This window comes from Dermacentor variabilis, chromosome 4 (genome assembly GCF_050947875.1).
Source record: "Dermacentor variabilis isolate Ectoservices chromosome 4, ASM5094787v1, whole genome shotgun sequence".
NCBI classification, from domain to species: domain Eukaryota; kingdom Metazoa; phylum Arthropoda; class Arachnida; order Ixodida; family Ixodidae; genus Dermacentor; species Dermacentor variabilis.
In genome coordinates, this window is record NC_134571.1 from 51957205 (window position 1) to 51984382 (window position 27178).

At 51.5% G+C, this 27178-nt stretch overlaps 1 protein-coding gene across 1 annotated transcript in view; it reads left to right on the forward strand.

The window, feature by feature from the left end:
• The first annotated feature begins 1741 nt into the window (after nucleotides 1-1741).
• The window catches only part of LOC142578202 (cholinesterase-like), a 36642-nt gene continuing 11205 nt past the window's right edge, over nucleotides 1742-27178 (forward strand). The window contains exons 1-5 of the mRNA XM_075687603.1: nucleotides 1742-2379; nucleotides 14589-14871; nucleotides 18386-18597; nucleotides 23166-23495; nucleotides 26510-26714. Coding sequence (XP_075543718.1) covers nucleotides 1811-2379; nucleotides 14589-14871; nucleotides 18386-18597; nucleotides 23166-23495; nucleotides 26510-26714 — 1599 coding nt within the window. The 5' untranslated portion in view covers nucleotides 1742-1810. The remainder of the gene's footprint in view (nucleotides 2380-14588; nucleotides 14872-18385; nucleotides 18598-23165; nucleotides 23496-26509; nucleotides 26715-27178) is intronic.

A 27178-nucleotide genomic window follows, 5' to 3' on the forward strand; every position in this document is an offset into this window, starting at 1 on the left:
TTTTGAGGGGTGTTCAATTTTTCTATGGGCTAAAATGCCCTGTAGATTCGATAGTACTGCAAGGAACTTCTGAGATAGAGTAAGTCCGTAACAATATCAAGCTTGAAACCATGCTCCGTCAAATCTGTCGCACTTTACTGGGCACTGCTCAATGCACTAAGTCCACTGGGGTTCGAGATACTGTTATCTTTCCTGGACTCGACGAGCTGGCTCAACTTTACCCTGAAGCACAATACACTCGCTTCAAACTCTCCGCACAAGGGCACACCCTGTTTAGTGAGTTGGGCTACGATAAACCTCCACCACCCGCATTCGAAGCATCCCGGCCTCCATGGGCGACGCTCTACAATATAGCCGTCGAACCTGTACCACAGCACGTGAACCCAGACACTTAACCAGGACGACGCCGAAGCACAAGCCCAACATCTTCACGAAAACACAGAATAGTGGATCTTATACACGGATGCATCCCCGGCTCGGAACTCCGAGCGCTACCCGACGGGAATCGCTTCCGATAGAGTGCCATGGTCTTGGGGCTTCCGTTACAACATCAACATGAAACGCTCGGCAGAAATTACGGCCGTTGTGGAGGCCGTTACCACGTCCAACCCACATGCCCGTAGTTTACTGATACGCACATATACTCAAGCGGCCTGTCGAGCCCTCGCGACAGGTGACATCCCATGACATGAATTGCAATACACTAGCTAACCACTTTGATGCCTGCCCCTCCATAAGTGTGTAATTCAGTGGATACCTGGCCATTCCGCGATCAGAATGAGTGAAGTGGCACACGCCACGGTCCCGCGTGTTGCGATCGGCCAGCGGTGACAGCGACCTTGGAACCTCTCCTCCTTTCCTGAGACGAATCAGCTTTGTGAACCTAACAATATGTCCATCAGACAGAGCAGCGGCGACACCATGGCGAGACTCGTTTGACGAATACATGGTTGATGGATGCCATTTGGTCGCCGACCTCGACGCTGTGACCGAGAAACTCCAGTAAAAGTGCGTTCTACGCCGCTTCGTTACGGCTGCTGCTGGCCGCCAAAGCCGACCGTCCGACGAACCAGCTGATTGCTGGGCCATTCCAGGAAACCTCCTGTGAGCGAGCATCTGGGGCAGTGAACAGTGTGCGCCTGAGTGCACTTGTCAGATCGTGTTCAGTCAACAGAGGAGCCTCAGTCATATACGTATACCGCAAGGGGACCTGCGACCCTGGAGTAGTGGCTGGCTGACCCCTCCTGAGACATCAAAAAGGCCCGAACACCCTAAACTTCTAGGTCTGTCTGACGAAGTAGGCCTGGCTTTTCTTAGTGGACCCGTACTGGAGTTTGTTATAAATAAAGGTGCTCTCTCTCTCTCTCTCCCTCTCTCTCTCTCTCTCTCTCTCTCTCTCTCATTACAATGTTGATTCTCGCACTCACACCACAAACATGGGCTTTACGCGAGAGTTGCGAGGCGCCTGGCAGCCACCAGGGCCGTTTCTGATGCGCGGTAGCAGCTGTCTCGTGTGCTGCCTCGCGTGCTATTTCGCGCCAACGTGTCTTCATCTGCGTGTTGTTAGAACACCCTCCGAATAACTATAGCGCAACCATAAACCTTGCTTCGCCCTTCGGGTTGATAATGCCAACTTTTATTCTACCAGACCAGCTTCATGACCACTCCCATGTTAAGGATATGTTAAGTGTCTGGGATGATTATCCCATCGTTATCATCATCATTATGGGACACGTTCTGAGCGAGCCTCGCTCGTGCCTCTCGTTGAAATGAAATAGAAGAAGCAGCCGTAAAAAGAACAAGCGAGGAAATGGAGTCCTCTAGTGAATCCAAGGCGAACACTGTCCAATCTGCCCTTCGAGGTAAGCGTCACTCAGATGAAACAGCGATAACGACGGCCCGTGGCAGAGGCAAGTCCTGCAAAAGCTGTTCCAGCAAAACCAGATGCGCCTGCTTGGTCCCGCGCCTCGAATCCGGTCGCGACCTAGTGTCGGCAGGTTCGATGCCCACGGTCCTATCCCAGGAGTACTACGGCACTGGCGCTTCGCAACACGCGGTCTCTTCGACGTCGCTGCCGGACATCTCGCACGACCGCAGCCGGCGCATGTCCCATACCTCAGCGCACGACGAACTGGCCATCTTCCGCTGGAGCGCGCGGCTCAAGGAGGCCCTGCGGCTGCCGCTCAACGTTCGCCTCGGGCTCGTGTCACCCTCCTGCACGTCGGTCGCCGACAAGGACGGCGCCAGTGAAGGTCGCGCCTCGCTCCAGGCCTCGGTTCAGGCTTCGGCCCGGCTCACCCCGGATCAGATCGCCTCGGCCCAGATGAACAGTTTCTGGAGCATGTTGGTATCGCACTCGCGTCAATTGATGCCTAAAGGGTGAGCAATTAATTGTTGGGCTAGTTGATCTTTCATTGCCTGGTGAGGAAAGTTAGTGCAACATAAACAACGCACACAGTATAAGGGAAGATAAGGACGAGCGCTGTTTGTCTTTGTTCTTGTACTGCAAGCATAGCGATCTGTACCAACCTCTCCCAAGCAACGCATCTCTGGTGAGCCGGACTCCTGGCCTGGGGTTTGCTTGTACACGTCTTATACACCGGTGGGTATACGGCGGTTGGGATCGTACCACGCACCACCCGCTTGTCTTTGTTTTCCTTTACTGTTTGCGTTGTGTCTTTGTTACTCATATTTTCCTCATCAGGAAAGGGTGAGGAGCGGGAGCCCGTCGAGCTGTGTTGAGGCGCCCCACGCAAGCGAACTCTCCTTATAACCCGCCACGTTGGATACGTTGGCGCCTGCCTTATAACCTGCCATTGCTGACGTGTCGCAAACAGGTTCTGTGGCGGCAGCTGCAGGTTGTTTCATTAGTAATTCTAAGCTTTTTGCCGCAATTAAAAAGTTTCCAAGTGGCAAATTATTGCGGCTTTCAGAAGAAGTGGCTTCGACACGGTAGCTAGCCTTTTGCTGTGTGTACCATAACTCTAGGTAGGTCACAGCTGGCTCTTGTTTGCAAACGTAAAGGACAGCTGTAAAGAGCTGTGTCGGCTACGGTGGTCATAAGGATGTGGTGTTGTCGTTAGTAACCGGTGTGCACGTATAATTACAACAATGGCCCTATTCACCCGCCTCGAAATGACGCTGTGCTACATTACTCAGTGAACCCTGAAGTGCGCACTGCTATGACACATATTGCGTATACCGTGTCCTTGACCTCTGAAGCTACCTAAGGCCACAGCAGATTGGGGACGCCACAGCACGATAAATAATAGAGCCCCCTTTTCTCACAGCACATACGTGATGCCTATATACAAATCTGTACACAAGTCTATGTACAATCCCAGATTCTTGCACGACTCTTTGCGATAACGCTAATGTAACACACACACACACACACACACACACACACACACACACACACACACACACACACACACACACACACACACACACACACACACACACACACACACACACACACACACACACACACACACACACACACACACACACACACACACACACACACGCACGCACACGCACACGCGCACGCGCACGCACACGCACACACACACACACACATATTCAGGTCCCACGTACTGTGGGAATTGGTGTACGCGAGGCTATCTTGAGCCATCAAGGGAAAATGGCGCGTTGTGAGGAGAGAAGCGCTGCATTTCAGTGACGAACGCATCCATCAGCCACCATGGTGGACCTTGCAGAGAAAGCGGAACCTTTATTCAGCGTAAAAACGTGTCGAATCACAAGGCACGACGTGATCGACCGAGTAGAAGTTTATAAGGTTCCTAGATCAAACAACCTTATGTAGAAACGCACTAAACAGTGCCGCTACGATGAGAGGCACAGCGAATTGCGGCGACGAGCCCGTCCCTTAACTCCCATCTTATTGCAAGCTAAAAGAGTACGCGCTTAATCTTAATGCGAGAGGATTATATGCCCCATTAAGCGAAAATCCGGCGTCGTCGGCGTCGCCACCGAGCGATGGTACCAAAATTGGCCGACGGCGCAGAGTTAAAAAAAACTATAAATGCTCGGATTGACGTCATATTTCTCAGGGAGGTCCCTGGAAAGAAAGTAAACCAATGGCCTACAAGAAAAAAATTTGCTATATTTTTGTCTGGGTGGGAATCGGACTCGAGTCTCCGGGGTGCGGGAAGAGCCACCGCCTCCTAAAGATTTCAGGCCTGTGCACTCTGCTTTTTGACATCATGCTATACTTGGACCCCCATAGAGTTTCATATAATAATTACTAGAGAGAACTCTGGCGCTGCGATCGTTCAGCCACCATGGGAATGATGGGAAGTACATGGATTTGTCTGATCTTCGTGCTTGTGCATTGATTCAGACGCTCCTGTAGCTTTGTTTATTATCCGCTTTATCTGCCCTCATTTTCCTGAATTTCAGAGCAATGCATACTTTTCTAAGTGCAGAGTACTGTGCGAACACACACCATTGCTACTAATTGCAGCGGTTCAGCCTGTCGAGGTAGCCAAATCAAAAGGCGTCAAGCGTCTCAGCGCGCTGACTAGCCCGCGAGAAATTCATAAGGGCGTTCTATGCCGCATGTCGATGCTTGCGGACGTGGTGTGATGGTTTCAATATAGGGCTTCTGTATCGGAGGCCTTGTGTCCGACTCCTGCCACCGGACATATTTAATAAGGCTTATTTAATTATTTATTACGCAATAGTTTACTAAAAATGACGTGTTTACAAAGTCACGAAGCCGTTTGAAGCCAGTAGGGCGAAGTTAAGGCAAACCCACGCATTTCCCATAATTCCCATGCTAGCTGAACTGCCCCGATTGCAACCTCAGTTGACACTATAGCTATAGCTCCAACGTGCCCTCTAGTAATTATTGTGTGAAACTCTATGCTTGGACCAAAATTGCCATTGCCAAGCCAGACGAGCACGCTTCCTCAACGTCCAATTGAACGCAACGCGAGCGTTGCGTTCCTTCGATTATGAACTCCCCTGCGGGCAAGCGAGTGCGTTCAGACGCTTGCCGCGTTTTTATTTGGCCTTACCGAGGCGCAGTTAGAACGCAAGCGAGAGGTTGCGCGGACAAGCAACGCGCGGAAAAAAAAATCACCGACGATTACGATGCTCCCTATGAGCGCTACTCTGTACGTGTTTTCATTTCGCGATATAATGAGGCAAACAATTTGAGCGAGACATGTAGCAGAGTCGGCACTCGTCGAAAATGTGATCTGCGGTTCAAGCGCATCGGCGTTGTCTACATGATCCGTCGAAGGTACCAGCGTAAGCGCCTGGTGCCGCTTGGCATCCAGAAATTACTGCACAATTCGCATCGCGCATGCAATCAGATTACAAAACAATCACAAACCATGGCAATCGAAACAAGCGCCGAACGAGACCGAACCAAGCAAACCAAACAAGCGCGAGCAAGAGCTGACGCGAGCAGACGATAGTGCGAAACTGACAAGTTTCGAGTACGCATCGAGCGGTCGGGCGGGTCCGCATGACACCAGTTTTCCGCACGCACGTCACGTACTGGAGGGACCGGTCTGATTGGTCTCCGCCGTTCGCGGCTCGCGTCTTTCATATCCCGCTCCGCATTTGCTCTTTCATCCTTCGCTGCTGCGCTCGCTCGCTTACGCCGCCGACGCCGACGCTCGCCGCAGGCACGCGCCATTAAGATCTGCGCACTAAGACGTTTCACCAAAGGGACTATAATGCTTTCGCATTCTCACACGTAAGCGGTCCTTGTATCTGCCGTACTTATTTTACAAGTAAAACTGGTGCTGTGCGACGCGCCGACTGTAGACGCGCCCATACGTCACCAATCGCTGGCTTGCACGAGGAAAATTCGTAATGGTGCTTTATTTGGCCTTTTAGACAGGAGTCCGTGGCCTAACGGTTAGGCAATCGGATCGTGCTTCTTTGCTGGCGGAAGAGTGTAATGCTCGCGGAAAACTTTCTGTGCCTTCGAAGGGAAACAGTAGCTATAGTTGTGCCGAGTCGGTACATCTTCATGCCTATTACTCACAGCGCGCACTAAAAAACACGAACGAAGAATGGACAAACACGAGTGCTCGTGTTTGTCTATTCTTCGTCCGTGTTTTTTAGTGCGCGCTGTGTGTAATAGTTACGAAGGGAAAGCTACGGAGTCAAAGCGCGCCCAAGTGAGAGCGCTTCTGGAAAGAGTCCCGCGTTTTCATCCACGTCAGTTCAATCTGGGGAAGAGCAAACATACACACCTCATTAGCAACAGTTAAATAAGACAAAACACACCAGTAAATGTAAAAGTTCACTTATTTTGCGGCTTTTCCCTTCCGAGTCTGGGCAAACGCGAAACCGTCGCACGTGGAAGCGGCGCCGATTCAGCGTCAGTTCTGATCAACCAAAAGCACTGGCAAACGCCGGCGGATTACTTGGCGCGGTAACATGTGCAGAAACTATATATATATATATATATATTGTTGCGTTTCGCCTACGACACGCGGTTTTGCCGGCGCGACTGCGGCGGGGCGGCAGACATTTTGGCCCGTTCGGCGTCGCCGCAACGCTCCCCGCCAGGCGTTTCCAGGCGTTTCCAGGCATGTTCCGATGCCACGTGTCTTCATGTGCGTGTGTGAGTGTATGTGCCATTGTGCCCGAACCAGGCGATGCGACAGCAGGGGTCACCCTCTCCTTCCAGTCATTGTGCCCGAACCAGGCGATGCGACAGCAGGGGTCACCCTCTCCTTCCAGTCATTGTGCCCGAACCAGGCGATGCGACAGCAGGGGTCACCCTCTCCTTCCAGTCATTGTGCCCGAACCAGGCGATGCGACAGCAGGGGTCACCCTCTCCTCCCAGTCTTTGTGCCCGACCGGCGGCGCTACGACAGTGTGCGTCACCATTAGCCCATTGTACAATCACGTGCTCGTCTATTGAGGGGTTCCTTCTTGCCCTCAACTGCGAGAGTATAAAAACAGCTGCCCCCGGACGCCAAAAGGAGGGCTCCGATTTCTTCTGTTGAGTAAAGTGCTCTCCCGTCTCTCTCCTTCGGTCAACCTGACCGCCAACTCTTTGCGATGTTAAAATAAACAAGTTGTTTTGTTGTTACCAGTCGACTCATGCTTTGCCGGGACCTTCGGATGCTTCCAGTTGTACCCCAGGCCGCCAGGCCAACGCTACCCTTGGGGCTTGCGACCCAGGTACAACCACGGGCGTCAGCGCCGAGTTCCCAACAACCGATGCCATCGGTGGGATCCCAAACAACTGTCTGCCAGCGGTGAGATCGCGACAACGGAGGCCAGCAGCGAAGAGATGCAGTTGACTGTATGCTGAGCAGCTCAACGACGATCCGGGAGCAGTGCAACGAGCCCTGTGTGATGACTGGTTGCCTGCAGCGGAACGACTGCGCTGGACTCTTGGCTGCGAGGTTTGGTGAGTGCGGGACTTTCTTCTTCTGAGCTTTGCCAGGCTTTTGTTAGTGTCAGAAACAGAGCTGGTAATTGTGGTTGTCGTTGCTGCCGGGTTAGTTTGCGGCAAGACAATAGTAAGCAGTAGAGAAAGCAGCATTCAGAGCAGCCATGGATTTGAAGTCGTTGCGCAAACCGAAATTGTTGGAGCTTGCAAGAGAGTTGGGTCTGGATGTCTCAGACAAACTAAGAAAACCTGAACTGCTAAAGGGTATTCTTGAGTTAGAAGCTGAGGATGACGAGCTGTCGGAATGCCTTGAGACCATTGAGGAGAGGGAGACTGCAAAAAGACAGGAGCGCGAACTTAAAGAGCAAAAAGAAAAAGAAGAGCGCGAACGTAAAGAACAGAAAGAAAAAGAAGAGCGTGAACGTAAAGAACAGAAAGAAAAAGAAGAGCGTGAACGTAAAGAACAGAAAGAGCGAGAGCAACAAGAGCGTGACCGTCAACACGCTTTGGAAATGAAGCGTCTTGAGGTAGAGATGGAACGCGCTCGTAATGGAAGTCAGGCACACGGTGCAGGAGAACGCGTATTGTTCAAAATGACTGACCTGATGCGGCCGTTTAAGCTTGGAGAGGACATTGGTAAGCAGGGGTTCTCTCGGGAAACGTGGCCACAGCGCTTGCTCACTTTGTTACCCGGCGAGGCGGCCGACGTAGTCGCTCGCTTGGATAGAGAGGAGGCAGAGGATTTCGACACAGTGAAATCGAGTCTTCTAAAAAAGTACCGGCTGTCTGCGGAGGCGTTCCGTCGGAAGTTTCGGGAAAATGAGAAAGGCAAAAGTGAGTCATATACAGAGTTTGCGTACAGGCTTATGTCAAACATGCAGGAGTGGCTCAAAGAAGAGAAAGCGTTTGGTGACCACGATAAAGTTCTGCAGTGCTTCGGGCTAGAACAGTTTTATAGTCGGTTACCGGAGAACGTGCGATACTGGGTCTTGGATAGGCCAGACGTTTGTACGTTGGCTAAAGCCGCTGAGCTAGCCGAGGAGTTTGTGACGCGTCGGGCTCGCGGAGCTAAGGACGGTCAAAAGGGTGAATTTGGCTTGAAGTTTGAGAGGCCGAAGTTCACACCCATGAGAGCAAAGGGGAACACGCGTAGTGCGGATGCGAGTGGAAGCAGTGCGACCGAACCTAAGGAGACGGCGGCAGCCGAAGCCGAACGCAGAAAGCGGTTCGAGATGAGGCAAGCGCGCGTTTGTTATACGTGCCAGAAGCCGGGTCACTTTTCGGCGCAGTGTCCGGAAACAACACCAAAAGTTGTGTTTTTTTCAATAGGCAGCACTGACGAGAACATGAAGCTTCTCGAGCCTTACATGCGAGACCTCCTCGTGAACGGGAAAGAGTGCCGAGTGCTTCGCGATTCCGCAGCTACGATGGATGTAGTTCACCCGTCTTACGTAGAACCCCATATGTTCACGGGCGAGTGCGCATGGATCAAGCAAGCCGTGGAAGCTCATAGCGTGTGTCTGCCAGTAGCAAGGGTGCTTATTGAAGGACCCTTCGGAGCGCTTGAGACGGAGGCGGCAGTGTCATCTATGCTGCCACCCCAGTACCCGTACCTATTTTCAAACAGGTCCGATCACCTCCTGCGCGAGAAGGGGCTTTTGTTTGGTGAAGCTAGTGTTCAGGCCTTAACCAGATCGAAGGTTCGGGAGCTCGCTGCAAAGGCGGTAGTTGCGGGGCCGACGTTATCAAACAACGAAAAAGGGTCAGAGGCGCAGCAAGCTGATATTCAGAGCACGCCCGAACTGAATAAACTTGAGTCTGTAACGTTAAAGGCGCCAGATACTGGAGAGGAAACGCCCGACACGGGAAAGTTAGAAGAGCTATCTACTGATTTGCTCATCGCGCCTACGTCAGACGGACTTAATAGGTTGCTAAAAGTCAGCCGGTCGGCTTTGATAGCCGAGCAAAAGAAGGATGGCAGCCTAGAAAACATTCGCTGCAATGTCAAGGAAGGTATCGCCAGGAAAAATGCGCGTTTTGTGGAAAGAGGTGGAGTCCTGTACCGGAAGTATCTAGACCGCAGAGGAGTGGAGTTCGATCAGCTGATCGTGCCTCAATGCTATCGTCAGGATCTGTTGCGCTTGACGCACGGGGGTTCGTGGTCCGGACACCTAGGAGTTAAGAAAACTAAGGACCGTCTCTTGCAAGAGTACTATTGGCCAGGGTGTTTTCGGGACGCAGACCATTTCGTGAGGACATGTGACACTTGTCAGCGGGTGGGCAAACCAGGGGACAAATCAAGGGCGCCGTTGAAATTGGTACCTATCATAACGGAGCCTTTTAGACGGCTCGTTATTGATACAGTGGGACCTCTGCCGGTAACAGCCACGGGGTACAGACACATTTTGACTGTGATCTGCCCAGCGACAAAGTTCCCTGAAGCAGTGCCGCTTAAAGAACTTAGCTCAGTTGAGATAGTTAATGCACTACTGTCCATATTTGCGCGAGTTGGTTTCCCTGCGGAAATCCAATCAGATCAGGGCACAGTGTTTACTAGCGCTTTGACGACAACTTTTCTCGAAAGGTGTGGGGTAAAGCTGTTACACAGCTCAGTGTACCACCCACAGTCGAATTCCGTTGAGAAGCTCCACTCCGTCATGAAGCGCGTGTTGAGAGCGTTGTGTTTTGAACATCGAACTGACTGGGAGCTGTGTCTGCCTGGGGTGATGTTTGCTTTAAGGACCGCGCCGCATGCGGCTACGGGGTTTTCGCCAGCTGAACTGGTGTACGGTCGCTCGCTTCGATCTCCGCTTCGCATGCTTCGAGAATCGTGGGAAGGTAGGGGCGACGACCCAGTCGTGGTGGAGTACGTACTTAAGCTCCTCGAACGCTTAAGAAGGGCACAGGAGTTGTCAGGTGAAGCAATGACAAAGGCCCAGCAGAGGGCCAAGGTTTATTATGATCGGACAGCCAGGGCCCGTCGTTTTGAGGTGGGCGATGAGGTCATGATATTGCGCACATCGCTAAACAACAAACTAGACGTGCAGTGGGAGGGCCCAGCACGAATTGTTCAGAAACTGTCGGACGTTAACTACGTGGTAAGTCTGCCAGGAAAGCGGAAAGCACAGCAAGTTTACCACTGTAATCTGCTCAAACCTTATAGACAAAGGGAAGCAGTGGTGTGCATGATGGTAAACGTTCCTGAAGAGCTTCCGGTCGAGCTTCCGGGACTAGGCTCAGTGACGAACAGGGAAGACACCGGTCAAGTCATTAGTGACCTTATCAGTAAAGCACCGCTGTCGCCCGAGCAGAAAACCGAACTACACCAGCTATTACAAGAGTTTCAAGGTCTGTTCTCTGAGAGGCCTGGTAGGACTTCTGTACTTACTCATGATATAGAACTTACCTCCCCAGAGCCAGTACGATCCAAGGCGTATCGGGTGTCACCCCGCCAGAGCGATATTATGGAGGCTGAGGTAAAGAAAATGCTACAGCTCGGTGTTATTGAGGCAGGTGAGAGTGATTATACCTCCCCTTTGATTTTAGTTGAGGTACCGGGCAAGGAACCTCGTCCTTGCGTCGACTACCGCAGGCTTAATTCCATCACTAAGGATCAAATTTATCCGATCCCTAACATCGAGGAGCGCCTTGAGAAAGTTAGTAGCGCTCAGTTTATTTCCACCCTAGATCTTGTCAGGGGTTATTGGCAGGTTCCACTTACAGAAGAGGCTAGTAGGTATGCGGCGTTCATTTCACCAATGGGAACATTCCGTCCTAAAGTGTTGAGTTTTGGTTTGAAGAACGCGCCATACTGTTTTTCAAGCCTCATGGATAAAGTGTTGCGGGGACAGCAAGAATTCGCTTTACCGTATCTAGACGACGTAGCGATATTCTCCGCATCCTGGTCTGAGCATATGGCACACTTGCGGGCAGTGCTAACCCGCCTGCGCGAAGCGGGCTTGACAGTAAAGGCTCCTAAGTGCCAGTTAGCACAGGCCGAGGTTGTCTACCTCGGTCACGTGATTGGTCAGGGTCGTCGCCGCCCCTCTGAAATAAAAGTGGCCGCTGTGCGAGACTTTCCGCAACCGCGCACCAAGACCGATATTCGGTCGTTCTTGGGTGTCGCCGGCTACTATCAGAGGTACATCCCTAGGTACTCTGATATCGCGGCTCCCCTGACGGATGCTCTAAGAAAGACAGAGCCTCAAACAGTCGTCTGGGACGAGACAAAGGAAAGAGTTTTTAGCGCCCTAAAGAGTACCCTAACAAACCAGCCTGTGCTACGATCGCCAGACTATACAAAAGGGTTCATTGTTCAGTGCGATGCTAGTGAGCGAGGCATGGGCGTTGTACTGTGCCAACGGGAAAAGGGAGAAGTAGAACACCCCGTCCTGTATGCTAGTCGTAAGCTGACCAGTCGTGAGCAGGCGTATAGCGCCACCGAGAAAGAGTGTGCATGTCTCGTGTGGGCCGTTCAGAAATTGTCATGCTATCTAGCCGGCTCGAGGTTTATCATTGAGACGGATCACTGCCCTCTCCAATGGCTGCAGACCATCTCTCCCAAAAATGGCCGCCTCCTGCGCTGGAGCCTCGCTTTACAACAATATTCCTTTGAGGTGCGTTACAAAAAGGGGAGTCTCAACGGTAACGCCGATGGCTTAAGTCGAAGCCCCTAACGTAGGAATCAGCCTCAAAATTGTTGGTTACTGATGTTTTTCTTCCTGAGGCAGGATTTTTTTTAACATATTGCTTTTGTTTAGTGTTTCAAAGTGATGATATGCTTTCTAGTGCAATTTTCCAATTTGTGGACGCGTTCTGAGTGATGCTAGACTACTGGAAGGAACTAGGCAGTGGTATAAAAAGGGGAAAGAGCCTGGCAGGGCTTAGTGAGGGTTGTGCCGTGCTTGCTGACTGAGCGGTTGAGTTTCAGCGTAGTTCTAACGCTTGCCGGGAACGAGAACAAAAATGTGAACTCTCCCGAAGTCACTTTGCAGTGTCCCGTGCGAACCTGAACGAGAGAACGAGGCCTTCTCTGTGCGCTGCGCTCAAGAAACGTCGAGGGACGCCCGACTTCGGTTATGAGCATCATCGAGCGACATCCCTCCGGACAGCGGATGCAGTCCCCTGTCCATCGGGATCTCCTTCCCCCAGCGGGGCGGTCTGTTGCGTTTCGCCTACGACACGCGGTTTTGCCGGCGCGACTGCGGCGGGGCGGCAGACATTTTGGCCCGTTCGGCGTCGCCGCAACGCTCCCCGCCAGGCGTTTCCAGGCGTTTCCAGGCATGTTCCGATGCCACGTGTCTTCATGTGCGTGTGTGAGTGTATGTGCCATTGTGCCCGAACCAGGCGATGCGACAGCAGGGGTCACCCTCTCCTTCCAGTCATTGTGCCCGAACCAGGCGATGCGACAGCAGGGGTCACCCTCTCCTTCCAGTCATTGTGCCCGAACCAGGCGATGCGACAGCAGGGGTCACCCTCTCCTTCCAGTCATTGTGCCCGAACCAGGCGATGCGACAGCAGGGGTCACCCTCTCCTCCCAGTCTTTGTGCCCGACCGGCGGCGCTACGACAGTGTGCGTCACCATTAGCCCATTGTACAATCACGTGCTCGTCTATTGAGGGGTTCCTTCTTGCCCTCAACTGCGAGAGTATAAAAACAGCTGCCCCCGGACGCCAAAAGGAGGGCTCCGATTTCTTCTGTTGAGTAAAGTGCTCTCCCGTCTCTCTCCTTCGGTCAACCTGACCGCCAACTCTTTGCGATGTTAAAATAAACAAGTTGTTTTGTTGTTACCAGTCGACTCATGCTTTGCCGGGACCTTCGGATGCTTCCAGTTGTACCCCAGGCCGCCAGGCCAACGCTACCCTTGGGGCTTGCGACCCAGGTACAACCACGGGCGTCAGCGCCGAGTTCCCAACAACCGATGCCATCGGTGGGATCCGAAACAATATATATATATATATATATATATATATGCACGTGTTAGGTCTCCCTCAAGGTCACATCAACGGCCAGACAGAAACGTAGAGAAACCGTAAAGTGTGGGAAAGAGCCAAAGAAGGCTGTTGTTTTAGAACCATGGGAGAACAGTCCATCATCCGCAACTCAAATCGCTCGCCTACCAACGGGGTGGGGTCTCTTACACATCTAAGAGAAAGAGAGGTCCTTGGAAACAGAAAGAAACGACAGGACAGGAAGGGCGCTGGATGCTGTGTCCTTCCTGTTTTGTCGTCTTTTCTATGTGGTGAGGTCGTCCGTACTTTCTGCCCTGTCGTATTTTCTCTGGTTTATACCGCTTTCTCTTTCTCTCATTCTGTCTAGTGCTGGAAATGTCTAAGATGGCTATGACTCCGTTTGTGAGCGGGCGATGTGAATTGGGGAAGACGGCCTGTGTTACTGTTCTTTTTTCTTCTATATTCTGCTGAAAATGTCATAGATGATTGACTTCCAGCTTGCCTAGCCATCTGCGTTAAAGTTTCTCATACGTGGATATCCTATGCGACGTTGGCGGTCTCAGAGGTGCCGAGCGTCACTACCACCTTCAATCAGAGGTCCACAGAGAGGGGGCGCCACACTTTGAAATAGCGCTGGTCGAGTTGTCTGCATCAGATAGTTCCGCTGAGCAAAAAAAAAAAAAAGAAGGAAAGGTTCAAGCTTCATTTTCTATAATGCGGGCGTGTTACATAATAAGCTATGTTGAGGGCACGGAATGGGGAACGATATTTTACCAGTGCTGGCGCCTCAACCCTGTTCTACGTTTGCCTATTTCTCGCTTAGGAGGGCACTCTTCTCGGTAAAATCAAATTTGATTAGAGGAGGCCTAATCCCCAGGATGAGCAGGAGCGTCCACTATGGAGGCATAAGGTGTACATAACAGTGACAGACGGAATGAACAGAAGTGAACGGTGCGAGGAAGGTATTCATGTCAATTTCTACGCGATCTGAAAAAAAGAAAGAACTGCGTGGACAGTGACTGTTATCCTGGCATTCTGAAACATTGTTCCAGCGCACAACTGAACACGAACGAGAAAAAGAAAACAACACGAACGCCGGTACCGGCGTTCGTGTTGTCCTTCCCTTTTTGTCCGTGTTCAATTGTGCGCTGGAACGACCTTTCATAACGACAATCACAACCAACCAGCCCAGCTGTCCATACTTAGCGACTGTTATCGCGCGCTGTGAATCGCCTGCTCCGCAGAGAACCCACATGGGGGCATCAGTTGAGCACGTCCGATCTGGCGTGCGCCGTGGCCACCATCCTGTCGGCGGCCATCGTGATCCTGACCTCGCTCCTGCTCCTGTCTCCCGCCGTGCCAGCGGATCACGCCGAGGTGACCGTGGTCGGAGCCTTCGGTTCTGTCACCGGGTTCGGCTCGCTGGCCGCCGGACGACACGTGTACGCCTTTCTGGGCGTGCCCTTCGCCGAGCCACCGCTGGGCAAGTTCCGCTTCCAGAAAGCCGTGCCACGACAGCGCAGTGTGGTACGGGACTGTCTCGCTCCCTGTTCAAATACCGGGCTTCACTTGCTCGCCCGTGTCAATCAATCAATCAATCAATCAATCAATCAATCAATCAATCAATCAATCAATCAATCAATCAATCAATCAATCAATCAATCAATCAATCTTTTCACCAGTAGCTATTCAAGGACCACCTACATTCACCAGCTACATTCACGCGCTACACATTTCACCAGTAACTGTCCTCGAGTCTTCGACATATTTCGCACAGTTATCGCCCATACACTTTTGCAGCGCAAATAGCTGTTTATGCGGAGTTACCTGGTCTTCTGGAATGTTACTACGCGTTCAGTGTTCTCCGCGCGCTGAAAGGGGCTCACCCATCGGCCACGGACTCGAGCCCGCCGCGCGGAAGGCGAGCATAATTCTACGATGAAGCTGATTCCGCTGCTGGTAGATTGTCGCACAACTCGGTACGGCTTGCTAGCTGTGACATCGCCTCGGAAACCACCCGGAGGGGAGCGTTGCTCCTCACAGAAGATCTCGGAGGCTGATGCGTGCGCTTAGATTTATAAGTCGAGCCGCTGTCGCAAAATGCCACAGTGATTTTGCTTGCCATAGGGTTACTGTAGTTTTTCTACGAGAGTATGTACAGTGAATCGCGGGTGCATTTACAGCGATAGCATTCCGAGGGAGGAAGAAGAAGGAAGAACACGTCAGAGGGCCGAATAAGAACAGGCATGCAGACTCCAACTCCTGTTGTCATCTACGTAAAGAGAAGCATTCTTGGCGTGACTGGCTCGCGAGCCATGTGCGTGTGTGCGTGCATATCAAGTGTGTCTTTCGACGTATAAATGTTAGTATTAAACAGGAGCGCGTTATACGAAGAAATGATTTTATTTGCAGTAAATTATAGACAGGCTGGGTATTGTATGCACATATTTACATGCGGTACATCATACGTATATTATCTGTTTAAACCTTGAGTGGTGATACGTAGGTGTCGTGTCGCAGCCATGTTGTTTCTTGTGAGCTGGTTTCTTCAAGTGCGGGTTGAAACGCGCCAAGCGTCTCAACGCGCTGGCTCGCCCATGACAAAGAGTGTTCTATGCCGCTTGTTGAAGCATGCGTCCGTGGCGTTCGTCGTTAGAGGCCAGATACGTTCGAAAAAAATGCGTGGAACTCGGCAAGAAAGCTTCGCTTTATAAGGGAGTGAAACCGCGCTCAGCTTAGCCGGCGCAGTTTTATTGGTGTTTCATAGCCCGAGGGATCAGTAACAAGTCACGATAGACGAAATTAGGGAAGACGAGGCCGTTCGCTTTTTCTTTAAATACGTATGGAGTTCAAAACATTTCCACAGGCGAGACGGGATTTTGTTACACTACGAGATAACCATATGCGCACGAAACTGTATATACATTGCTGGTTTGTCTCGAGTAGTCGCAGACCTTGAGGGATGCGTATGACCAGCGCTCGCTCGCTCGCCGATATATCATATAAGCTTGCGATGGAGTCCGCTGCCGCAGGGCAGGGTTCAAGAATTGGGAGGTCGCTCGGAGAGGCGTTCGCCTTATAATCGACATATACAGAATTGATTATGAATAAGATGATGCTGGTGATGACGACATTGGTGACTGTGACGTATACAATTAATGCACTCGAGAACGACACGGATATGCTTGTACTTGCCATCGCCGGGATATATGTTCGTGATTGCAGCCTCTGACTGGCGGGACCACAATCGTTAGTGAATATAGTAATTAAAGGGACACTAAACGTTAATATTAAGTCAACGGGAACTGTTGAAATACCATCCCAGAAACCTCGAAACGCTTGTTTCATGCGAAGAAGAGACTTACTTTAAGAGAAAATGCGTTCTGAAGCGTCCGCGTACCTCTAGCGCAGTTCAAATCGCCCGCCTTCCGATCGAGGAGCGGTGACGTCATGGTCTCATAGTGACGTTGCACCGTCGGTGAGTAAAACGGCGCCCGCAGACGGTGCTACGACTTTTCTGCGCAAAACGCAAACGCGCGGCCAGAAACAGAGGCAAGACAGAGCCGACAGCAGCGCGAAAGTTGAACTATGGTGGCTAGCGGAAGGGAAAGCGTGCGACGATAAGTTGGTTCTTTATTTTATGACGCCAAGCATGACGTTCGTTGCAACGGACGACCCTGACAACGACACATTGGCTCGCGATGCTGGGCTCGACTTCAGCGATTTAAGCACTGATGAACGTGACCTGCTGGTGAGGGCTCGTGCTGCCGGCGTCGTTGCGTACTACTACGACGGCAACTGTATGCGATGGCTGTACACATTCGCACATTTGTAGCTTTTTCTTCGTGAAAACCAAATGCCGCACTCACCGCCCCGTCTTCGACCTGCAGTTGTTGTTGCGCTTCGGAGAATGCAGGCAAGACCGACGGAACAGCGCTACGGGAAAGCATTGCTTTGAAAGGTACTCCACACGACTTCAGTAAGTCGACGTTGAACTCGTAATCCTCTGGACGAAAGTGCAGCGAGCACACTGTGCGATTTTTTGGCTCTTTGCCAACGCGCTGTGGCAGAGGTACGGCACCTAAACGCTTTGAACGGAGAGGTTAACTCGTTGGCACACAGTGATAAGTAACGTTGGATTCGCCGCTGCAACTGCCCTTGGCCAAGTTTCGCGGACCGTTCGCGCATCCCACGACATGACATGGACGTGGCATTCTCGCTGCTTGTTCGAAGTGCAAGTTTTGCGAGCCAGCAGAACCAGCGCAGCACGACGCGATAACGAAACAACTGGAACACGAAAGCGCGCGCGGCGCAGAGTCGAGCGAAAACGAAACCTTTTGACCACCCATACTACTGAATTAAGGGTAACGTCAAAATGTTATTTTTTCTTAGAATAGAACAGAAGTAGACAAGTAGCATTTTCTTCCGTCTTATAACCTAATGAAATGATCTTTTTAATACGAGTAGTTGAGTACTAGTGACATAAATTATGATGATGAGTGCCTTCGTCATCGGGCTAGTACAGGAATGTCTCTGGGGGGTCGCAAATCGTGTCATGCATTTACCTCGATTTCTCGGTTACTAAAGCTCTGTTCGCGATTATATTGACGCCTTAGACGTTCTGGAGCATTGATTGCTTTATCACTTTAACTTGACTTCATAGTAACCTTTAGTGTCCCTTTAAGATCTCGCTAGTCTGTGGCACACATTTTACTAATTTATGGAGCCAAGGGTTTTGTATCGGGCTCTCCATTGGTGTCCAAATATAAGCACGCGAGGCTGCGCCGCAGTCTCTCCATATCATTGCGGCACTCGTAATCGACCGTTCTTTCACGATTCACGACTCCGCGCGAATAGGTCACGCTGTCTCAAGACGCTGCGAATGAAACGGCGGTGTTTGCACACCTGCATAAAAACGATTCTCGAGGGAACACACGCCATTCTAACGTCGTGCGAGTTCGTGCGGATCGCGCTCGGGTTATAAATTCCCCGCTGATATATATTCGAATACTATAGTGACGTTGCAATTGGCGCGGTGCAGATGGACGGCCGACGTCCGGGTCCCGCGTGCTACCAAGAAGGCGCTCGCAGTGCCGACGTGTCCGAGGACTGCCTGCACCTGAACATCTGGACGCCCAAGGCGGACTGTGATACGGCGCGGCAGCCCTCGTGCGCAAACAGGACGGTGCTGTTTTTCCTGCACGGCGGGTTCTTCCAGGCCGGCAGCAACCGGGACTACCCGCTCGACGGAAGGTGCGCGTCCTTCTCGCGCAGAGCGGCGTGATGCCACCACGTTAGCAGAAATGGAAACACTCGAGTCATTTTCACGATCGTCTTCTATGAACTATTTCTCCTGCACTGTGTAAGCTCACTTCGGTTTCGAGTCAAAAGCCAACAGCTGATTCGGAGCGACTCCTGACGCGGAGCAACGTTTCTAAACAGCGACTGGAACTCGAAGGCTCGCCGCAAGAGCAATCGGGCGGGAGTTCGCGAGCTAAAACGCTTTACGAAGTTACCCAGAATCCCGGGCTTCCGATCCGCTGCACCAATTTTGTCGGCACAGTCACGCCTGTTCCGTTGGGTGACCTCGTCCCGACAGGCGTTCTCCATCCGCCATTTGAGCACGCTGCCATTGGGATGGTCCCGCTTCAAAAGAGCAGGGGACGTTGCTCCGAAACTGCCGGTGGAATTCGTCATTTCTCTTCGTTATACTATATTCGGAGTTCAAGCTGAGAACGAGGGAAAATATACTTCTAGTTGATCGTCATTGTCTCTTGCCCGCAAAGCTCTTGTCAAATGTTTATTACGTAGCCAAGCAATGCCTGTCTTAATCGTCACCCGGTGATGACGCTGGCTATGGCTACCCTGTTCGAATGCGCGTTATTTTGAAGCGAAAAGCTTCACTACTATAGTCAACACCGTGCTTCGCTTGAGCCGGCGTATGTCTGAATTGGCTCCGTAAGCGTGTTCGGAGTCGGAATTGGCTCCGTATGTGTTCGGAGTCGGCGCAGGTGGCCACTGCCACACGCCGCGCTTCGCGTGAGCCGGCGTATATCGGAATTGGCTCCGTAAGCGTGTTCGGAGTCGGAATTGGCTCCGTATAAGTGTGTTCGGAGTCGGCGCAGGTGGCTACTGCCGCGCGCTGCGCTTCGCGTGAGCCGGCGTATGTCGGAATTGGCTCCGTAAGTGTGTTCGGAGTCGGAATTGGCTCCGTATACATAAGTGTGTTCGGAGTCGGCACAGGTGGCCACTGCCGCGCGCTATGCGTCATCGTTTGACGTTCGCCGCAAGCGCGTGTTTATCGCGGAGGCCGACTATATAACCGCTTGCCAGAGAATAGGCGTGCGCATTCAACATGGAAGGAGAAGAGAGTGATACTACTGATACAGAGAGCTGTGTTTATGGCTGTACAGAAATCGCAAGACAATGTGCCCAACAATGATGAATAAAGAAGTTTAATAATCCTGCATAACTTACGGTATATATCATTGATAAGCAATTTGCATAACTACACAAGGCACACGTATAGCATAACCATAAGTGAAACCGTAAGCATAATCATAGGCTAAATCGTATAGCATAACCATAAGCTAAACCGTAAGCATATCCATAACTTAAACCAAAAGCATATCCATAACTTAAACCGTAAGCATAACCATAGGCTAAATCATAAAGCGTAACCATAACCTAAACCATAAGCATCACCGAACCTTTTCGCTTCGAGATATCCAGGCTTAACCTTAGCTAACCCCAGCCAATTTTTTCTTGTCAGTCTCATCAGAATCAGTTTCAGAAAATTCGACGTTCTGAGCGTCGGCGCTTTCATCGGGACGGTCTCTGCTTTATGAACTGGCAGCAGCACTGTCAATAACTTGTGCCTTCAATAACTTGCGTATATTCAAATTACAATCTGACGCTATCATGTCTGTAGGTTGCGCTTAGCTTGTACTTTACGATTTTTCTGACGCGTCTTACTCTGAGGAATTCGATTAGTTCATTAACGCCTATGCGCTACTCGAGAGCCTGCGTGGTTGTGGTTCGGTATGATTTTTGCCATACGACGTCCGACGCAAGGCACCGACACCGGATGTGTTGCAACATGGGGCCCCTAACGCTATCGCGTTAAAACCCACTGCGAAAGAGTGATCACCTCCTGCCAGGCTAAGCTCTTGCATAGCTGCTTTCACTCGATACAAATGCAGGATCCTGCGGCTGTCTGTTGCATGCGGGTCATTTGCAGACGCTTACGGACTAAACGAGGGTGGCACTAACGGGTCCCGCCGGACATTCGAGGGCCGTCACTGCGGCAGACAACTCTCACTGCCAGGTCCCTCTGTTTTCGTGCACAGAGGAAGGAATGCGATGCGAGGACCAGCTCCCCATAAACCCCGTAGGCGGTAAATAGCCGTCTCCCTCCACGCATCACGCCTCATTTGAGTGTCTGGCCACGCACTGCCACTGCGTGGTCCTGTGCGGAATGACCGCGGGGCTTCTGTAAAAGCCCGTGCGCTCAGTCATTAACATAGCAGGGAACAGAACCTGTGTGTGTATAAGTGGGGAGGGATGGGTAGGGGGGAGGCGGCCACTAACGATATTGCGCATCCTTTAATTCTTGCCGTAAGCTGAAGTTCCTTTATGTGTAGTATTGAATGAATATGCGCAATAAATGTCATGGTGACAAAAACGTTCGCGTCACACTACGGAGTGACATCCTACTCGTTGTCGTAAATCACGTTTCGCTGAAAGTGTCGTCAAAGGCCATTATTACTCCTTTCAGCTGGCACGAATGAGTGTTTAATGTCGTTTCAATGTGTCTACCAACCGGGAAAACCGAGAATTCTCCGGGATATTGAGCAGTCTGGAAAAACTCAGGGAAAACTCAATGAATTTGTGCTTCTATCAGGGAGAATTAGCTGTAACTTTATTGAAAGGGAACGAAAGTCGCGGTAATGCTCGCTCGAGTAACAGACAGGAGTCGTAACGAATCGTCTTTGACGCCCGATCGTCGGCTGGAGGGGTTGCCAGTGTACAGTGAACGACCTACTTTTCGGGCGGCTTCGCGGTACCATCCCGTACCCCATAGAGTCAATGCATCAGAACGTCTGAAATTTCGGCCGCAAGAACCCTTCGCCGTCCGATTTACCTGAGGTTTTTGCCAGGACCGCCGGTCCGAAACGGCATTAATCAAAGCCACCACCGCGGTCGTTTTGATTACCTCGCCGCCTCGAGCCGGCGCTCTCGCACACTGATCCGCTGGCAGCCATAGCCACCACTGCGGCAACGCTAGGCCTAGCTGCTCCGACGTTCGCTATTAAGCTTCTTGCTGTTGGATGCAGTGTTCTTCATTGAAAGAATTCGCCGCTGTCAGCAATGGCACCGACTCCGCATTTCTGAACCTCACGATTGGCTTCGAAGCTCGGAAAAAACGATGCGTTGCATAAGGCCGGTTCCCGAAAGTCAGCTTCGCCTTTGTACAGAAATGTTACTTCGTGAAGCATACGCAAAAGTATTGCGGTGAAGCATAGCAAGCATGTGAAGGGGCTATTACCACAGGACACAGTATGTATTCATTATTTATACACGCGTGCACCCGGTATCTCCTGTCACAGTCCGAGCACCGATATGACTAATGCGTGTACTGACAGGCCTTCAGATCTTTTTTCCAATGTGCTGGTGGCGGTTTGAGTCCTTAAGGGCAGTAAAAGACATGCATTCTTTTCTAACTGGCCGATTTTTCGGACGTTTTCTCGGCACCTAGGGAGTTCGAAAAATCGGACGTTGACTGTACAACTGACCAAAAAGGTGCTTCAACTGGTCCGTGGGGCGATCGAGCGGTGGAAGGAGGACGAGAACATGAAGGACCTACGCATTGAGGAATGAACGGGAAAGGAAGCGTGCTGCCGCCGTTTTGAAAGAGCTTAAGCTCAAAAAACAAAGTGTTGGCTGATGCCGAGAGGCAGGTGTTCCTCGTACAAACCAAAATAAACTCTAAATTTAAAGCAGTGAAACACAACAGTGAGGCATCGTGCGCGGGCTGAGATTATGTCAGGACTGTTGAGGTAGACTTAAAACCTGCTGAAAGAGAATCTTTGTTGTGACAAAGTTCGGGGCTCATACCACTGAGCTTGCTATCAGTTGATAGAAATAGCTCATATTCGAAATATTTGCTTCTTTATGCATCTCTGTTTTATTCGTATATGAGAATGTCCGACTCGATTTGCAATTTCTTTCGAAGACACATTTTATTTGCTGCGCATTTTACTAACTCCTCCCTTGTATTCCCTTTTTTAATAAAATAAACACTATACTCCTTAGTGTTAAACTGGATCAAGTCGTCTTTAAAAAAAATTCACATGCTTACTAGAGAGGGACAGCATTGGGCGACATGGTTTAAGCCCGTCTTGACATAGAACATACATGATTATATTGCGCTTAGTGTTACACTGACGATTTTTTGTTACGATTTGTTTGTTAGGCGGCCCGCTCGGTTCTTACAGCACCACTGCGCTTGGCTCCGCGCATCCACAAGAAAGCCGCGGTTGCCGGGAAGCGTGACAAGCAGTCGGGGATCTTTGAAATCTATCGCGTTCCACTCTTAAGTATCCTCCAAATTTTGTTTAAGTTATGAAGGATAAATACAAATGTGGAAAACAAGGAAGAGGTCTAACTTAGGGTGCTTCCATACAGACGAAAACATCGCTTATTATTTTGGCCGCTTCGCGCATTATCGCCATTTACTGTACGCTCGAGAGATCGTAATGCGATATAGGAAGTTTACTCATGCATCTTGCATCTTCCCGTCCCTCTATTGAAAACCGCAGCTACCTGTCCGCCTTGGGCGACGTGGTGGTGGTGGTGCCCAACTACAGGCTGGGCGCCCTGGGCTTTCTGTACAACGGCGGCCCCGCGGCGCCGGGCAATGCGGGCCTGCAAGACCAACTGCTGGCGCTCGAATGGACGCGCGCGCACATCGGGAGCTTCGCCGGCAACGGTTCCGACGTCGTGGCCATGGGCCACGGTGCCGGCGCCGGGTCCATCGGCCTGCACCTGTTTGGCAGCGCGGCGGACGACAGCAGGCACGGCAGCGACGACCGTCGCGGTCTGCCGCGCCTCACCAGAGCCATCCTGATGAGCGGCAGTCCGTTCAGCAGGTGATGATGATAGTGATCTAAAGAAAGGAAGGACGCTTGATTCTGCAACCCGTGAGGGAGCACTGCCAAGCATCGCCAGGGGAGAGGGAGTGGGAAGTGAAAGATGATAGAGAAAGAGGGACGATGTGGCCTAATAGACTCCACTATGCGCGACAGGTGACTGTCCTCAGTAAAGTGGCCTAAATGGCCAGCGTTGTAGCGGGCGCTCACAGTGTTGCGATTCCCAGTAGAATTTATAAACTCCAGCGGGCTTCGCAGTGCAGGGAGCCGGGGACACACCGGGAACGGCAGGTCAGTCTCTGTGGCCGCTGGAAGGCCATGACGTCTGTAAGTGCTGATGACTATGCAGCGTTCCTGCGCAAAGATGGGCAGGTACAGAGAAGATGCTCTAGAGTCTCGGGGTCCCCGCACCTCTTGCAGGCATGTGACGTGGCGCGGTCCTTGGTCTACTGCCAGGCCGCAGTCCATGTGCAGCCAGAGATAGAGTGAGTGAGTGAGTGAGTGAGTGTGTGTGTGTGTGTGTGTGTGTGTGTGTGTGTGCGTGTGCGTGTGCGTGTGCGTGTGCGTGTGTGTGTGTGTGTGTGTGTGTGTGTGTGTGTGTGTGTGTGTGTGTGTGTGTGTGTGCACGACTCAGCGCCTTGGGGAAGGGGAAGGAGACATAAAGCGCAGGAGCGTGGAACGGTATCTTCTGGTGAGGCCGTTCTCTGGAAGCGGCTTGGGTGCCCTGCCACTAGCCACTCGGGGGTCCGGGTGAATGGAGGTGGGCAGGCACCGTAGCCGATATCTCGTGTAGTCCGAAGCCGCTACCGCTCTGGTAACCGGGGCTACATCATGGTGGGCAGCTTTGGCGTAAGTATCCGCCTCCTCGTTACCCCGACGTGTGAGGGCAGCCAGTAGAAGGATATTGAAATTCCGCTGGTGGCTAGAGCTCAAGCAGCATAACCCCTGTAAGTCATGCTCGCCGTGGGTTGACGGATCCAGGGCCAGGAGCGCTGGCTTAGAGTCGCACATCACCGCAATCGGCTGCTGGGGAAGTTGCTCAGCGAGGAGGTCGGCAGCCAGGTGCAGCACCGCGAGCTCAGCTGCAGTAGAACTCGCTGTAAAGGGGAGCCGGCTCTGCCTGTGACAGGCGAGAGCTGGAACTGTGCACGCCGCTGCTGCCGACCCGCTGGGGCGGACTGAACCATCTGTGAACAACAGCAGGTGTCCTTCCAGCTCCTCCTGGAGCTTGCAGACTGCCGCCTGCTGCAGGGCTGCGGCTGGTGCACTCCGCTTGGCTATCCCCTTGAGGGAGAGGTTCACGTCCGGAGGTCGGTTATGGGGAGGAGGAAGAGCCGCTGCCACAGGTAGGTGGGGAACAGTGAACTGAACGGAAACGAAGCCGGCGCTGCGCGCACGAGACCCTTTTCTGCCCTTTCCCTCCCTGGCTGAAGCGAAACGGCTCTGATTGGTAGCGTGCGTGGCGTGAGCGCGTGCCTAGGCGGCTGGAAACCTTGCTAATGACTCACGCTCCGGCGCCGGCGCAGCTGTCAACGCATCAAACCACCCTTTCCCGCAGCTGCTCTGCTCTGGGAGCAACTCGGTTTTTGCGTGACCACGACGCAGCCACTTGTGAGCCAATAGAAGCTTCGCTTGAATATTAAAAGTACGAAACAATAACAGAATCCTGAAAATTATGTAATTTTTCTAGCGTGACTGTGCACCGCCTCCGGGATCTGTCCATGCAGGAGGTAGCGCTTCTACCAGAAAGCTCGCCTTCGTGCATAGCGTTCGCCGCCAGCGTTTCCCCGTAAACATTGCGGTTACATAAACTGCAGTTGCCGGGAAGCGTGAGAAGCAGTGATGGGTCCTTGAATGCTATCACGTTCCACTCTTAAATGTCCTCCAAGTTTTTCGTTGGGTGTTTTCCGTCGTCTTGCAACCATATTTTTGTTCTCATCTCAGTGAGGACAAAAATTTGATATATTCGAGGAGAAGGGATGCTGACAAGAAACCCCATGGCTACGTCGTTGCGTAATGGTGCGCTGTTCACTCTGGGCATGTTATAAATCTGGTCAGCATTGAAAACACTACGCTGAAGAAAACACCTTCGAGCATAAATATTGCAGCGCATCATGGAACCGTGTGAAAGACGTCTCTGCGTCGTTACGTCACTGCGCGTCCGCAAGAAATAGCTAATAAAATCACATATCATAGCTTTGTTTCAATTCTTTGCGTGTGAGAACCTATGAAAAACACAAGGTACATTACACTGAGCGTGTAAGGAAAACGTGACCACGTTTTCCTGTGAGCAGACGACCTTCCCGTCAGCGTTTCCAAACGTCCGCTCAGTCGCCGTCTTGGTTGCACAGGAAAGTAGCCTGCATCGCTTTAAGGCGAAAGCCCTAAATCTCTGTTTCAAGGCCGCGTTGTGAGGTACAGAAAATTTAACGTAACCCAGGAGGCCAGAAGCGAACCAAAGCATTTCCAGCCTTTATAAGAGATGATTAATGATTAGCAAAGTTAATTCAGGATTGATCAGTGATTGGTTTAAGGTGTAATAAGGTAGATTAGGGTGGATTAAACAGGAATCAAGTGGATTGGGGTGGATTAAGGTGCATTACGGTAGATGAAGGATTAAAGTGGATTAGGGTGGATTAAGGTGGGTGTAGAAAGATAGGGTGGATTAAGGCCGATTAACGTGTATTAAAGAGTATTGAGTTGGATTAGGGTGGATTAAGGTGTATTAAGGATGATTAAGGTGATTTACAGTAGGCCTTACAAGGCATTCGCCTTCGCGTCTGTTTGGTTATAGCTATAGGGACACCTGGGAATTTTTTTTTACTTCGGTGCTGTCTTTGTGAAGCCCTCTCGTCGGCTGGCTTCGTCATTATTGGAACGAGAGTTCTTAAGATGGTCGCTATCCGCTCAGCTGTTTAGTTAGCCGCCTACAGTGTGTAGTGGCGAGCACAGTTTTATCATCTTGTGCCACTCGCTGTGACTCGAAATGCGATTGGCCGGCGGGCACCGCGCAGGATGCACGACAACACGTTCAACTACCACGCCAACGTGGAGTGGCTGGAGCATCACGTGCACTGTGACGACAATTCGGCCACCGTCAAGTGCTTGCTGGACGTGGATGCCCAGTCGATGTACTCCGGGGTGCTGCTCCCGCGCTTCTTCCCGTCGTTCACCGGGTTACTGCCGTATTCGTCCATCAAGCAGAGGCATCTCGTCCGCGTGAGTTGAATTCTACAGTGAGGAACGCACGCACGTCAACGCCATCCGTCCCGCCCGTCGGCCAGCACGTCTGAAAGACGGCTGCTGCGGCTTTTGAAACGTGCTGGACTGGAAGGTTGTCGGAGGCGTGGTGGCTGGTACAAACGATTTGTCATACGTTGGATCGGGTGGTGTTCTTAAAAAAGACGTTGGTGGATGAGCTCTGTTAGTAAGTTACTCCTTCTGCAATACCAAGACAAGCCGCTGTTACCTTGAAGGGAGGCCCAGAAAAGACGAAATAACAAAGGATGGGTGGCGACACTGCCTTGAAAATCTCGCACCAGCTCGACGCGCTACGTCATAGATTTGTACGGCGTCTGCTGGGGATAATTTTTATTTTATATCGGTAAATATGGGCTACGTCATACTCCAAAGGAGCCGAAGACTCAACTTGACAAGCTTCAATATCTTTTACTGCGCCGTAA